Source organism: Pezoporus wallicus, unplaced genomic scaffold (genome assembly GCF_028554395.1).
Source record: "Pezoporus wallicus isolate ANWC-B61680 ecotype Strahan unplaced genomic scaffold, APGP_CSIRO_Pwel_v1 contig_13961, whole genome shotgun sequence".
Classification (NCBI taxonomy): Eukaryota; Metazoa; Chordata; class Aves; order Psittaciformes; family Psittacidae; genus Pezoporus; species Pezoporus wallicus.
This window is the reverse complement of record NW_026639900.1, coordinates 166,079-179,598: the sequence shown is the minus strand read 5'-3', so window position 1 is coordinate 179,598 and position 13,520 is coordinate 166,079. Positions and strand designations below refer to the sequence as shown.

At 48.9% G+C, this 13,520-nt stretch overlaps 1 protein-coding gene across 30 annotated transcripts in view; it reads left to right on the top strand.

The window, feature by feature from the left end:
- MSI2 (musashi RNA binding protein 2) overlaps positions 1-13,520 on the top strand; it is a 212,775-nt gene that overhangs the window by 70,371 nt on the left and 128,884 nt on the right. For all 30 annotated transcript variants that reach the window (XR_008973069.1, XR_008973067.1, XR_008973068.1 and 27 more), the window contains one exon: positions 5,360-5,452. Coding sequence is in view for 23 of the 30 variants with exons in the window: in XM_057416706.1 (XP_057272689.1) it covers positions 5,360-5,452 (93 nt within the window). In the remaining 7 variants the exon portion in view is untranslated. The remainder of the gene's footprint in view (positions 1-5,359; positions 5,453-13,520) is intronic.

Genomic DNA, 13,520 nt, shown 5'->3' with positions numbered 1-13,520 from the left:
GTTGGTTCTCAGGGGATGGCGTTAGCTTGCACAGGGGTCAGGCACAAGGTATTTGCCCTGGTTAAGTCTTGCTGAAATCCTGTTTTGAATCCTTAAGGCACATTACATGTGGCATGTAAAGCATTGCTGCCTTTGCACAGGATGGAGTTCCTCTTGCTGTTGGGGAGCTCAAGAGTCTCAGATTTGCTTAGCTGATGGTACACGGTCAACAAAACATGTCCATCATTTGTCAACCATACAGTAATGCCTGGGGACAGGGATGGATCCTGGGTGTTCCTTGGTGAATGCAGGAAGGAAGTCAGCGTTCAGCACATGTTGCTTTGCATCATGTTTCAGTTTGGGGTTAATAGCTTTTTGGAACTTCCTGCGAGGATCCTGGAGGCAAAAGGGAATTCTGGAGACTTCTTGCTTATGGTTTGTGCTCTGCCAAAGCAGCCCAGCAGTTTAGTTAACAAGATCACTTCCTGTGTTACACGAGTTAGTGTTGGTTTTAATTAGAGGTAATGCTGTAGTTTGAATGTACAACACAATGGGGTATAAAATGCAGTTCAGCATATATAGCAAAGATGATTTTTCCAATTATAAAGCTATTTAGAAGGAGGATACATTGGAAATGATGATAAGTCAAGCTGCAGGTTAGGTGAGCAAGCTGGAATGCGCGTGCAGCCACGCATCCGCAGGGCTGTCCAGGAAAGAGGGAAGTGCTCTGGAGAACAGGTCTGTGTGCATAATTAGCTCAATCTGACATTAATGCTAATTTCAGCATTTGTGATGCAGGCTCACTCCTAGCACCCTGGTCCACTCCTACCCCACGGAGAAGCTGAGGATGCGAAGCTGTAATGAATTCTAGAGGGTGCGCACCAGAGCCGAGTTCCTGCACAGGTTTCCGGGGTGTTCTCTGAGCCTCGCGTTGTTCCTTTGCTTCAGGGCCTCTTTCTGCCTCCTGCTCATGGAGAAAGTGCTCCTGGTTTAAGTAAAGGCTTGGAGAACTTCCCGGTGTTCCTGACTGCTGCTGCGTCACTTGTTAACTGTATCGCACCTCTGGATAACCCAGGCACGTGCCTGAGATCTGAAGTTCTGGGAATTCTGCAAAGTATTTCATGAGCTTAAACTCCCCTTTGGTCATTTTTAATGGTTGCAGTGTCAGGCAGTTTCAGTGGGGAAAGAAAAGCCACCAAGAGACCAAGCTGGTACCTGGGTATGCAGGGATGTGAATGGAGATGGAACTGGAGGCTCTGACTTTGCAGAGCTCCAGTTCCTTCATTTTCCTTGAGCGGTTTGGGATTAGCTCATGGAGTGTATTGACGTGTTTGGGGGGAGGATTTTTGTTTCCAGAGACTCTGTCTTCAGCCTGTTGTAGAGATTCCCCCGATACATCCCGATCCAATCTTAATTACATCCTTAACCTTGCAGGAAGTGGCATAAAATCAGAAGACTCATCCTGCTAAAGCAGGGCGCTGTTCTCTTGCTTCTGCACCACCTGGAGCGTCTGCTCAGCTTCAGAACACAGAGGTGAATGTGTTTCTCAAAAGCCAAGGCAGTGAAGAGCTTGTCACCTCGGCTGGCTCTTCACAGCAGTAGTCACACGTGTTTTGATTAACTGCAACCCCAGCACAGCACACAAACAAAGCAATTCTGCAGGTACTTACAATTAACGGGCTCTGTAACCAGCCTTAGATCTCACTGTCCCCTGTCGGTTCCTTCTGCAGCGAGACGGAGACGCCTTCAGTATACAAAAGCTTCAAACCCATCTAAGATCTGCTTTTGCAGAGCCCTGTGATAGTGAGTGATAGATGAATTCTACTGCAAATCCCAAACAAAGACGTGAAGCTGGAAGTGGTGCGGTTTCGGTGTGACCCAGGCCTCTCGGAGTCATTCATAAAACATGGGCTTGTGATTGATTCACACAAATCACTTCCCATTGCCCGGGCGCTGCTGTTCCACCCCAGGCAAGGAGCAGATGGAGCCGCTCTCTGAAGGGCTTGAACCCCAGATCACTGCGGGTGACTGAATCCTTTTGCTGTTTGTGGGAGCCCCCCCCCCCCACTGCCAATGACCTCCAGAAAGCAGATTCTAAATTAACTCACAGGGAAGGATGAGGCTCCTCAGTGGCTTTCAGTGGGGGACTGCAGGCTGGGACCCATAGGTTATAATGAAATAATTGGAATGTGTGTTTTCCTTAGGTATATATATAAATGTTTTTCTGTACTTACAGTTTTTTTGTTATAGATATGCTGATTTATTTTCTGAGCCAGATGAGAAACTTTGGTTTTAAAAAACCTTCAGTTTTTAGAAGAGAAACTCCTCGCTTGGCTCAGTTCCTTGTGCCTTGATCATTTGTCATCTTTAATGGTTATTTCTTCCTAATCTAACTCTCCCCTCTGGCAGGTTAAAGCCATTCCCCTTGGTCTGTCCCTTCATCTCTTATCCAAAGCCCCTCTCCAGGTTTCCTGGAGCCCCTTTAGGAGCTGCCCTAAGGTCTCCCCTTCAGGAGCCTTCTCTTCTCTAGGCTGACCCAGCCCAGCTCTCTCAGCCTGGCTCCAGAGCAGAGCTGCTTTAAAACCTGTTCCTGGTGATTCAGGGACTGACCCCACTGAAGGTGCAGTGAAATCCCGGAGATGGGGAGTACTTCTGGGTATTTGTACTGTTTCTTGAACGCTCTCTCATGTTTGGCCAACGTGTTTGCAAACCTTTGGTATTGGACTGTCTGTGCTGCGAGGCTCCGGGCTGTGGGTCTGGTGCGGGGCTCTGGAGAGCTCTGCAGTGTTCAGCCCAGCGAAGCTCTGCCTCCTGACTCCTCTGTTGGGCTGGCGAAGGAGGATTCGCAGGTTAGAGCAGGACTTGGAGGCGTTGTTTCCAGTTGGTCCCAGTCCTGCCGCAGTCATCTAATAAGTGCGGAGCGGTGAGGCTGTACCAGCACGGACAAGTCAGCAGTGTGCAGCAGTTACCTGGCGCTGGGGTTGGAGACAGCGCCGGGGGCTTCCAGCACAAACAGCAGCTCCTCTGCTCGGCTGGGGCTGCCCTGGGCTCTATCCGAGCTGAGCACGGTGCTGGTCTCACCGCTGGCTGTGGGCGGCACCGTGGTGGGATCCAGATCCATGGGGGAAAAAGCTGGTTTTCATCCCCATGCGTGTGTCTTGGCCACGTCTCCTGGGGTGATGGTTGGGGTTGGGGGTGAGAAGAGGACTCCGTGGTTGAGTCAGATGGGGCTGAGCCCATGGTGGGTCTGGGGCGCGTTGGTACCTTGTGCTGTGGGTGAAGGGAAGGCGATGAATCCTCCTGTTGAGGCATGTTGGGATGGGAGAATTGCCCAGGCTACATGGTCCTTGTCTTCCTTTGCTGAGGGGAAGATATGTACCAAGGCAATCGAGCTGTCTCTTCAGGAGCAGGCAGATTGTAAAAGCAGGCTTAATTTTGTGCTTCACTTTTGTACCAAAGAGCTGATTTCTGAACCCATTTCCCAGCCCGCAACACATCTCAAGGCATTAAAATATTGTGAATTTGCTTGTCATTGCCAATATTTCCTTTGACTGAAGCTATTGAAACAAAGTAGGGTTTTTTTTCCTTTCTTCCTTAACCTTCAATCTTGCCTCTAAAAGAAGGAGCGCTTTTCTTTCTTTCTTGGTCAAATATAAAAATGATGATAATTTCAAATATTGCTTTAGAATAATTGCTTTCCTCCCCCTTTTGTATGACAACAGAAGCTTGGCCTGATCTTAAATCAGATGCTGGCAGGCAGAGGGCTCTTGACAGCCCTGCAAAATCCTTTAGTTACAAGTCGGCTTTAGCCAATTCTTTATTTGTAAATGACAATTTTCTACAGAAAAATATATGCTTGGGCTTCAATTTGGGAGCCCAGATTGCGGCCAGGGAAAATAATTGAATTTTTACACTGGGTTTTTTCTGTCTTTTCTTCCTAACTTAGGAAAAAAACCTCAAGTGAAGCTCTGTGAAGCACGGTAGGGGCTGATGGAGGGGAAATATCCACCCTGCTTCATCTGAGCAGCAGAGACAGCAGGGATGTGATGTTTAATGTGTTCTGCACTGAGAGTGTTCGGGGCTCCTGCTAGGTTTTGGGGGGATGGCTCAGTTCTGTGCCTGTGCTACACAGCACCCTGTGTCACAGGGCCGGGGGGGGCAGTTTGGGGAGCCCCACTGCTCACAGTGGGTCTGATGTGTGTCCAGTCAACTGCCCTGGGGTGTTCCCTTTGCATTGCTTCAGCATCCGCTGGCTGTGGTGTAACCAGGCAAGTCCTGGTGCTGGAGTTTAGGGGGCATTTTTTGCCTCTGGTCTTTGTAAGTTGGCTCCTGTCATACAGAAACCAAACTGAGGTGCTTTACTGCATGAATTTGTTAGTGATGTGAGCGTTGGCTTCAGAACATCTCTGTGTGGTGGGGTAGGCTGCTAGTGAGCTAAGGTCACTGCCTGCTCTAAGCCGGGGCATTTCCCCTCTGTCCAAGTGTATGGGGATGATGCCAACCCTGTCAGAGCATGGTGACAATGTTGTCCTGGATCTGCCTTGATTTAAGGTGTCCCACAAGGGTCAAACGGTTTGGGATCAGCCCACCAAAGGCACCAGCTTCCACTGGCACCGTTAGGGATCTGAATCCTGCCCATCTCAAAGGGCTTTGGGCTGTGGGTGATGGGTTTTGTGACAGAATGTTCTCTGTAGGGAGTCCAGCGTCATCCCTGCACTTTGTATGGACCAACCTCAGGTGTGCGTGGGTCAGCAGGAGGAGCTGGGTGCTCAGCTGGGGTCTTGGGGAGCACAAAGGAGTTTCTGACGGGCCTGATCCAGCCCTAATGGACAGCGGTACCATAAACATTTTGGGTGGGAGGGTGGTTTGCGGCAGCTGGAGGAGCCCTGGATCAGCAGCTCTCACCATTCTTCCTTAATGTGGTTGGTTCTAAAGTAACTGTGCAAGTTCATTTCAAACTGACCCACGGAAACTGAATAGCACAACTCTGCAATTCGATGTAATCACCTTTTGCCTTCCAAGGAGCACGCACTCTGCCTTTAGGAGGGGGAATGGCTTGTTGTCTTTGAGACAGCAGCTATGAGGGTACCGCACTTGGGCTCCTTCACTTCTCTTGGCATTGAGAAGCACAATAAAATCCACTTATTAAAACAAAATATCCAGGGGCTGCAGTTGTTATTGAGAGGCTGTGCTCAGCCATGCCTCGGATAAAACCCAAGCAAGACAGAGGTGGGGGGGAAAGTATCTAATCAAATAGAACCCGAGCTGCTCTGCAAAGGCATATTCCCATTAAGTGGGTTAGGGATGGCTGTTGCTGTTCTGCGCGTGCCATTTGAAATAACCTGGTTAAACCATGTGCTTGTCTTGTAATCTCTTCCAGATGGTCACAAGAACAAAGAAAATATTTGTGGGTGGCTTATCGGCTAACACGGTAGTGGAGGACGTAAAGCAATACTTCGAGCAGTTTGGCAAGGTAAGGTCCTGCCCCGGAGCACGCGGCGCGGTTTGGATTCCTCTCCTTTGCTTTCTTCCTCCTGTCTTATTGAAGCGTGGCTTGAAAACAAAAGCGCAGGGAGTTCTGTGCTCGGGGGCGGCCACGCTTGGTGCCTCGCCTCGCAGGGTAATTTGTTGTAGCCTCTGGAATCCCTGTTCTGTTCGGTGCGTGTGTACAGCACTGCCAGTGCTTGTGTCATTAAAGAGAGCCACTGGGAGGTGAATCTGTGTGTGTGTAAATCAGCCTTCTGTTCAGCCCTGACCGCAGTGGCAAAAGGAGCAGATAGACCTGTTGGAGGGAGCTCATTAGGTGGTGAAAATGCCTGGAGGAGCCAGTGAATAGGCAGAGTAATGTGGGAGCCTCTGGAATATCCATCCCATTTCTTATTTAAACATCCTCATGCAAGATGCTGTGGAAATTTATGTAGAATCCTGACATCATTTAAAAGAAAGTGTATGCACAGCAGGAATCCTGACCCTTGCCAGAATAGTCCTTTCTGTGATGGAACAGCTCAGACCCCAGGCTGTGGCTGGGGCTTAGTGCCATCACCTTCCATGGAGCTTCCTGGACCCCAAGGCTTTGGGATGCTTGGTCAGGAGTCCAACAAGGTGAAGGGCTTGCAGAGCCATCTGCTCCAAGAGCAGTTCATGGTGTCACCTTCCATGGAGACTCCTGTCAGCCCCACTGCCTGCAGGCTCCATGCAGCTCAGTTCCTGTCTCTCAGGTACACCAGCTGATGGTTTGGGTGCGTGATTGCATGAAGACACAACAGGATATCCCAGAACAAAGCAGCTCCCATTCCTTGTAGTTCATTTATGTTTCTCTTATCTGCCCCCAAAGCCTTGGTCGTGCAGTGCTTTGCTGGGGGCTGAGGGGGTGAGTTTATAAATGATCCCTGTGCTGGATTGATGGTTGTTTTGAAACCTTTCATGTTATTTGCAATAATAATCTTCGATTCTGGCAGGATGTTTACAGCCTGCTGAGCCTTTTATTAAAGGATTACACGAGCTTTTGGATGTTTCTTCTGTAGTTACTTCTAATTGCAGAACTCTTCTAACCTGTATTTTTGAAGTTAATAATAGTTTCAATAGAAGTGCTTTGCATATTGTCTGGATGCTGCCTTAATATAGTCTTTTTTAATTTTACCATCTGGTAGTTTCATGCTTGCAGTTTTACAGTCCCTGAGATTGCAGACAACGAGGCTGTGTTTTTCAGGAGTGACTAGTGATTCGGGACACTTGAGTCCTGCCTTTCTTGAGGTGGCTTAAAAGGGGTTTTCCTTTCCAAAGGCAGTGCTTCTGGAAAACCAAGTGGATTTCTCAAGTGTCTTAATTTGAAGGCTTAAATTAAGGTGCTGAAGATAATTGCCCAAGGTGTGATGGAGGCTGGAGCCTGTTCCTCTGGCAGTCTGTGCTGCTGAGGCTGCGTGGTCCAGTCCTTAGAGGCCAGCTCCTGTAGGACTCGGGCTCACCGGGCTTGGTCCCTGTCATACCAGGCGACATTTTCCAGGTGGATCCCTGTTTGATGCTTCCCTGTTCTAGCTTGTGAGGAGGAGATGAGTTTGGTGAGGTCGGTGATGTTTTGAGGAGAAGCTTCTTGGCCCTGTCACTGTGTCTCAGCCTTGCATTCGTGATCTCTCTGCTGTGCTTTGCTGCTCATGAACTGAGACAGTTTGGGTTGTGGAGCGTTTCAGGTGCCTCTCCCCAAGGCTCTGGTGGTGAGGAGATGCAGAGCTGTTTAATGACCCGAGGAACCTGTGGTCCAGCTGAATTAGAAGACTCATTAATGTGCTGCAGTGGGTGTGATGTTACATTCAGCTATAATGCCCCAGAACTGGCCCTGTGGGACCCTCTGGGAGCTGCTTCCTTCTTCATTTGCTTCCCCACCTTTCCTTGACTCCCTTGCTCGCATTGCAAGCCCTTTGTGGCAGGTACTGGTGACCCATCCATGCACTGCTTAGGGAGCAAGCTTCGCTCTCCAGTCCAGCCATTGCAATGCAGACAGTATGGTGATGGATTAGTAAGGTTTGCATTTGCTTAGCACCTCCTTAAAATAAAGCAAATTGCATTAGCTAAGGTGCAGGGGAGCCGCCCATGTTTGATAAGAGCATCTCAGGTGACTTGCTCTTTGAAAGGCTGAGCTTATTTATTGGTGTGGAAAGAATCGCTTACCTACTGCTGCGATTCTTGAAATCCTGTTTGTACTTGCTGCAGAGAAGAGCTTTGCAGCCAGGGGAGGTTGTTTTGGTAACTGGATGTAGCTCTCAGCATACCCAGCGTGTTTAGAACAGCTCCCAGCTTTGGGGCTCGCTCCTTTAACTGGAGCTGCCAGCGGAGGCCGTGAAGTGTTGAATTGGAAACTGCAGCTTTTTGGGAAGTAAATGCCAGGATCTTTTTTTCCTCCAATAAAAAGTGCTTTAATGAACCCTCTTCTCTGACTGCACCACTTAAAACGCCTCCTGTGAGAGCACCAAAACGCGTGGTAATGAAAACTCCTGAGACTTTGATTGTGAAATTCCTGATAGTGTTTGTTATTTCTTCCTATAAAGGCCAGGGTGTGCAGGAGTCCCAGCTTTGATTTCGGGAAGGTGGGCATCCCTGGCTGCCATAAGCTGTGGAGGAAAACTGGGGAATCATAGAATCATGGAATGGTTTGTGGCTAAAGGGACCTTAAAGCTCATCCAGTTCCAACCCTTGCCACGGGCAGGGACACCTTCCACTAGAGCAGCTTGCTCCAGGTCCTGTCCAGTCTGGCCTTGACTGTCCTGGTACCCGATCCTGGTGGTCTAAGGCAGTTGTGTCTGTGATGCTCTGTTATTTCAGTCAGAGATGTTTCTAACATTCTGGCCAACAAAATAATTCATCGGCGACATGACCCGTGTGCAGCACTGCCCTTGTGCTGGGTGAAAAGCTGGCTGTTAAGAGCAGGTTGTAAATGAGGAAGTGCTGGAAGTGAGGCGATCCAAAGGGAAGCTCAGTGGGGCTGCGCTTCCCTCTCCTCTGGAGATGCCGCAGGTGCTGCCTGGAGCCATCAGCAGGTCTGTGGCTTTCTGGAGGTGTAAGCAAAACGGTGCTGGAGGAGATCAGGACGAGTTGGAGTATTTCAGGCTTCTGGTATCATTGAAATAAAAGGGGAAAAAGAAGCAAGAGCCTCTGAAAGCCTCACCCTGGCTGTGCCCAGCAGAAGAAAGCCCCCAGCCACTAAGGAGCTGCACTTCTGAGGACGTGAGTGTTCTGCACCTTTTCAGCTGGACGGGGCTGATGCTGAGGGGGTTCTTAGGGTCCGTTTTTACTGGGTAATGCTCCCTTCAGAGAGCTCCTGTGAAAGTTGTGCAGTCCTTAGTTTGCGACTTGCAATTATACTTCACATGGCGAACTGTGTAATTAGTTTGGAAGACTTATGCCTAGTCATTGGTTTATCCTAATCGGCTTTGGCTTTTCCCAACAACAAAGTGAGCTTATTTTCCTAAGCTGAAACAACTCTGCTCCCTTTGTTCCTCTCTTTTATTGTCTCATTCCTTTCATTCTGTTTTACTGCCAAAGTTTTGTTTCATTAGGCCTACAAGTCATTTCCAATCCAGTGGGCTGCTACAATAAGGCCTTTATAACTCAGCTGCCCTGGTTCCCATGTCCCTTCTGGTCTGGAGCCAGGACTTGCTGTTTGACATGGGATTTTAACCCTTTCGGTGCCCCAGCTGCCAGCACCCCCTTTGTCCTCATCAGAGAGGTGAAGGCTGGGATGAGGGTGGCTTGGTGGGACCACGGGATGAGCTCATGGACCCAAACGGTCGCCTGTGGCTGTTAATGGATGTGTCCATGTGGTTGGGCTCCAGGTACAATGTTTGGACCCAGTTACCACAAACCAATTCCAAGTAAAACTCTTCGTGCTGGAATGCTGTAATGAGCCTTGGTGGGAACAGCCCTCTGAATGAAAAGGCCACTGTGTCCTTGCAGCCGCTGCTTCCAGCATGATGGGAGCAGGGCTGTGTTGAAGGTACGTTTCAGTTGTCTTGAGCTGTTAGATCAGCCCGTGTATGAGTGGTGGTGTAGCAAAACTGCTGCTTTGTTGTGTGGGAGAGAACCCGTTCAGATTGATACCCTTGAACAAGAATGGTGATTTGTAGATGAGATGTGGAAATAGTTCTGTGGGTAAACAGTAGTTTTCCATACTGTTATTTCTAAGTGCTGCAAGAGCAGTGCTGCTGCTGGTGCTTCCAGCTGCTTTCCTCCCCCGAATCATCTCAAGCAGGAGCATTTGCTCCACTTTCGTTCCTTCACAGCAATCCTAAAGCGGTTTTTGGGGAATGGGGCTGTGGCATCTGCTTTTTACTTGGGATTGTCAGATGGAATTGGAACCAAGCGCTGTGCATGAATCCTGTTTTGTGTTCTGGCTTGCCACGAGGCCCCCAGACAACTTGCAGGCGTGTTTCAACTCTGCTTGGAGTATGTTGCTTCCTCAAGAATGGCTTTTAAGGTTTGGGAATTTTGAAACAAGACAGGATTTCACAATTACGTCTCTGGATCTGAAGGGTTTTGTGCAGACACTTGTTATTTCCCGTGAGACGCAAAGCAGGCCAGTGGCATAACAGCATCTTGCTTCTGATGATGGGGGGGTTTGCTGTGAAACTGTTGAGCTGCTGAAGGCTTGTTGTTTTCTCACCTCTCCCTTCTATAGCTGGGACTTGCTGTTTAGTGGCAGTTGAGCAAGTGAGAGGAGAGTCACTTTGCTCCAGGCTCAGCTCAGGAAGCTAAAGCTGGAATCAGTGAGGAGCTTGTGGACACAAAGTGTAAGAATGAGTTTCTCCTTTGCTTGTCCATCCCAACGCACTGTAACACAGACAGCAGTGCAAATAGGGACCAGTTTAACCACTGAAGTAATCGGGTCCCTCTGCTTTCTCTGCGTGCTGGGAAGGGGAAGGTGTGATCCGCACCGAGGGGTTGAGCCCGATGGGGTGGTTTTACATAACGTGCTTCCTATGTGCTTTCCTCTGGCAGCTGTGCAAACATGGGAGAGAGAACTCCTTGTTTGGCAGAGCTGCCTGGCTGTGAAGGAGTTAACGCGCCCTCCCAGCATTAACCACTCCAGTGGTTTACTTTTCCCCGAGACCTTGAGCGTGGCCTCTGAAGATGTTATTACAATAGAGTTGTTAGCATGAGAAAAGGTGGTTTTCTCGCCATGGGTTCATTTGGGGGGGATTTGGAAGTCTCTGTGAGCTGGGGCGAAGGCCAGAGTCAGGAATTCTGCTTGTCTGAAAGTGAAAGCTCAGTTAATTTAGCCTTGGCATCCAGTTTGAATTGTATTGTTAGGTCTGGTGGACATTGATATGTAGATTTAATGGTCAATAGGATACACGGATGGTCTATTCTTAACGTATTTGCTTTGCAGGAGAGTTGGGTTTTTGTCTGACAAGTTGTTAGCCTTTCACGTTTTCCAGCACTGTATTTCCAGGTCCAGTATTGATGAATTGGTGACATCTTATGAAATGAAGGGACTGATCTGGACTCTTAAGTTATGTTCCAGTCTGCAATAGCCAGAGTTCCCAACACATTTGTGATATGCAGTAAAAGAAAGAATGTGTTGGCCTTGTTTTAACTGCTGCCAACCTCAGCATTCCCTTGCAGAGTGACTCCAGGCTCAAGACCTGGTGTGAAGTAGCTTATTGCTCATTATATTCTTTTTTCTACCTGCCTTATGTACCTTGGGAGAAGCTGCTCCATCTGAATCGCTGTGCCTCCTCTAAACAGCGAGCAATAGGCAAACACATCGTCGTTTGCAGCATCTGATGAGTTTGGGGTGATTAAAAACCAGAGGTTGGGGGTGCTGTTCCATTACAGTGACATAGAACAGGGTCCAGCCTTGCTCACGCTCCTGCTCTGCCCTTTGCTTGCGCTTTAAAGTGCCACTATGTCCAGATTGCCTTGTTAGAATGTTATGTCCATGATATTGCAAAGGATAATGAGTATTCCTTTAAGCCTTTGCTTTGCATTGTGACAGAGGCATCTGGGACACAGGGGTCCCTCCTGGCCTAAAGCACTTTGATTGCTCCTCCTCCCTCCCACACCCGGTTGCCTCTGCAGTTTTTAAGCAGACTGAGAAGCTGGCTGGTTGCTCAGAGGGAAGTGGGTGTTTGCGTTCCGTCAGCGCGCTCCAGTGCTCCAGTCCCTTTTTAGGGGGTCTGCAATAAGAGGCACGCTTTGGAAGTGGTTTTGTTACAAATGGGACGTTGTTTTTTACCTGCACCTCACAGAAGAGGAAATGCTGGGCAGGGGTTGTGGGCACAGGGGCTCTATCAGGGCTCGGCACAGGTTTGAAGCGGTTTTAGTTCCCTTTCTACTCTGGTTAAATGAAATGGGAGGAAGGTTCTGTGCTGCAGCGCTGTAACCCGTGTGAGGTGAGCCCCCGAGCATCTGCCTTCTGTCTCCGACGTGCCACCCACTTGCTGTCTGACTTTGGGCAAGCTGCTTTGTCTTGCCTTACGTTTCCTTGCCTTTCCTACGTGGGGAGCTGTGCAGGGCATGGGAAGTGCAGATAGGCCAACATTTCGGACACACTTTGTCAGCATGGACTCAATGCAGACGGGCACAGGCATCCCAGTTGTGTCCATGGCTGTGGTGGCAGCACCTGGGCTGGTTCAGGTCACAGAATAACAGCCTTGTTTGAGTTGGAAAGGATCCCAAAGCTCATACACTTCCACCCCACTGCCACAGGCAGGGACACATTCCCCTAGCCCAGGCTGCTTAAAAGCAGCCCAGCTCCAAGGAGCCCTAACAGCAGGGCCTGCATCCTTTGCTTAAAATGCACTGATTTTAAGACAAACAGATGAGCTTTCAGGCTCCTTCCAACCCAAACCATCCTAAGACTCCATATTTCCAATATATGCTGCAAAATTGCATCAGATTCCGCTTTGACACTTGAGGTGCAGGCTCCTGGACTCTCCAGGAGGTTCTTTACAAGTGCAGGTGCTGCTCCTGACATCCATCAGATGCTAACCTGTGTCCAGAGCTTGTGTTCTTTGGGTAGCTCCAGCTGAGGGTGCCAACGCTTGGTCTTGGGAAAACTCAGGTTTTAACATTGGTTCTCCAAGGAAAAAATAGCAGTGGTTATTTAAAACTGTGTGGGGAACAATTGAAGCTTGCACTGGGCTGCTCACAGATTTGGGGTAGGCTCACCAGGTAAAGTGAGCTCCTTAAAGCTTAATCAGTTGGAGAGTGCGTTTGATCCTTGTCATTGTGCTCCATAATGAACACACCAGCATTGAGTGACAGGCTGTGAAACGGGAGGGTTTTGTAAAGGCAGCTCTGATTCTGGGCCCTTAAGAAGAGGGATTTTAAACGTATCCATGAGGAACTTCAGATCAGTTGTTCCAAATGTGGAAAAAGGGCACAGGCTGCTGGAAGGAGGTGTAACATCTTTTCCATGTGAAAATGAGTGGTACTGGGTTACCTCATTGAGCTGGTGCAGTGCAGGGTGGGACCTGGTGGTTCTTGTTTTGGTTGTGTGCTTGGTCTTTTATTTATCCCTATGGTTTTCCATGAGGGTGCTAAAGCTCCACAAGAGAGTTTTCAGGCAGTGCTAGAGGTGCAGTAACCCAGCTTTGCTCACACATACAACAGTGAGGCACAACCAGCTTAATTAAACTCATGCTACTTCTGCAGAGCTAGAATATGCAGTTCATTGCCATCCCTCTTCCACACGTGTATCTCTCTTAGGAGAGCTTAGTGTGTCTTTTTCTGGGGAAGAGATGTGCCTGGGAATGTTTTTTTCCCTAGAAAACCAGTTTCTGGTGACAAATGTGTGTGTTTTGGTGCAGTGGAGCAGCAGCCAAGCATGGCAGCGTGGTCAGCATCAGTCCTGTCAGTAACCATCCGGTGCTGGGTGATGTGCCAGCCCAGGGAGGGGGAGTTGTGGTGTAGGGTATGTATTTATATAGAAAGAGGCATGTGGTGCAGTATATGTATTTGTATAGATAACTTCAGAAATGGGGACAAGGGCAAAGTAGCTCAAATGAAGAGCCAATTAAGATAATCTAAGCAGAATGGGGATTAAC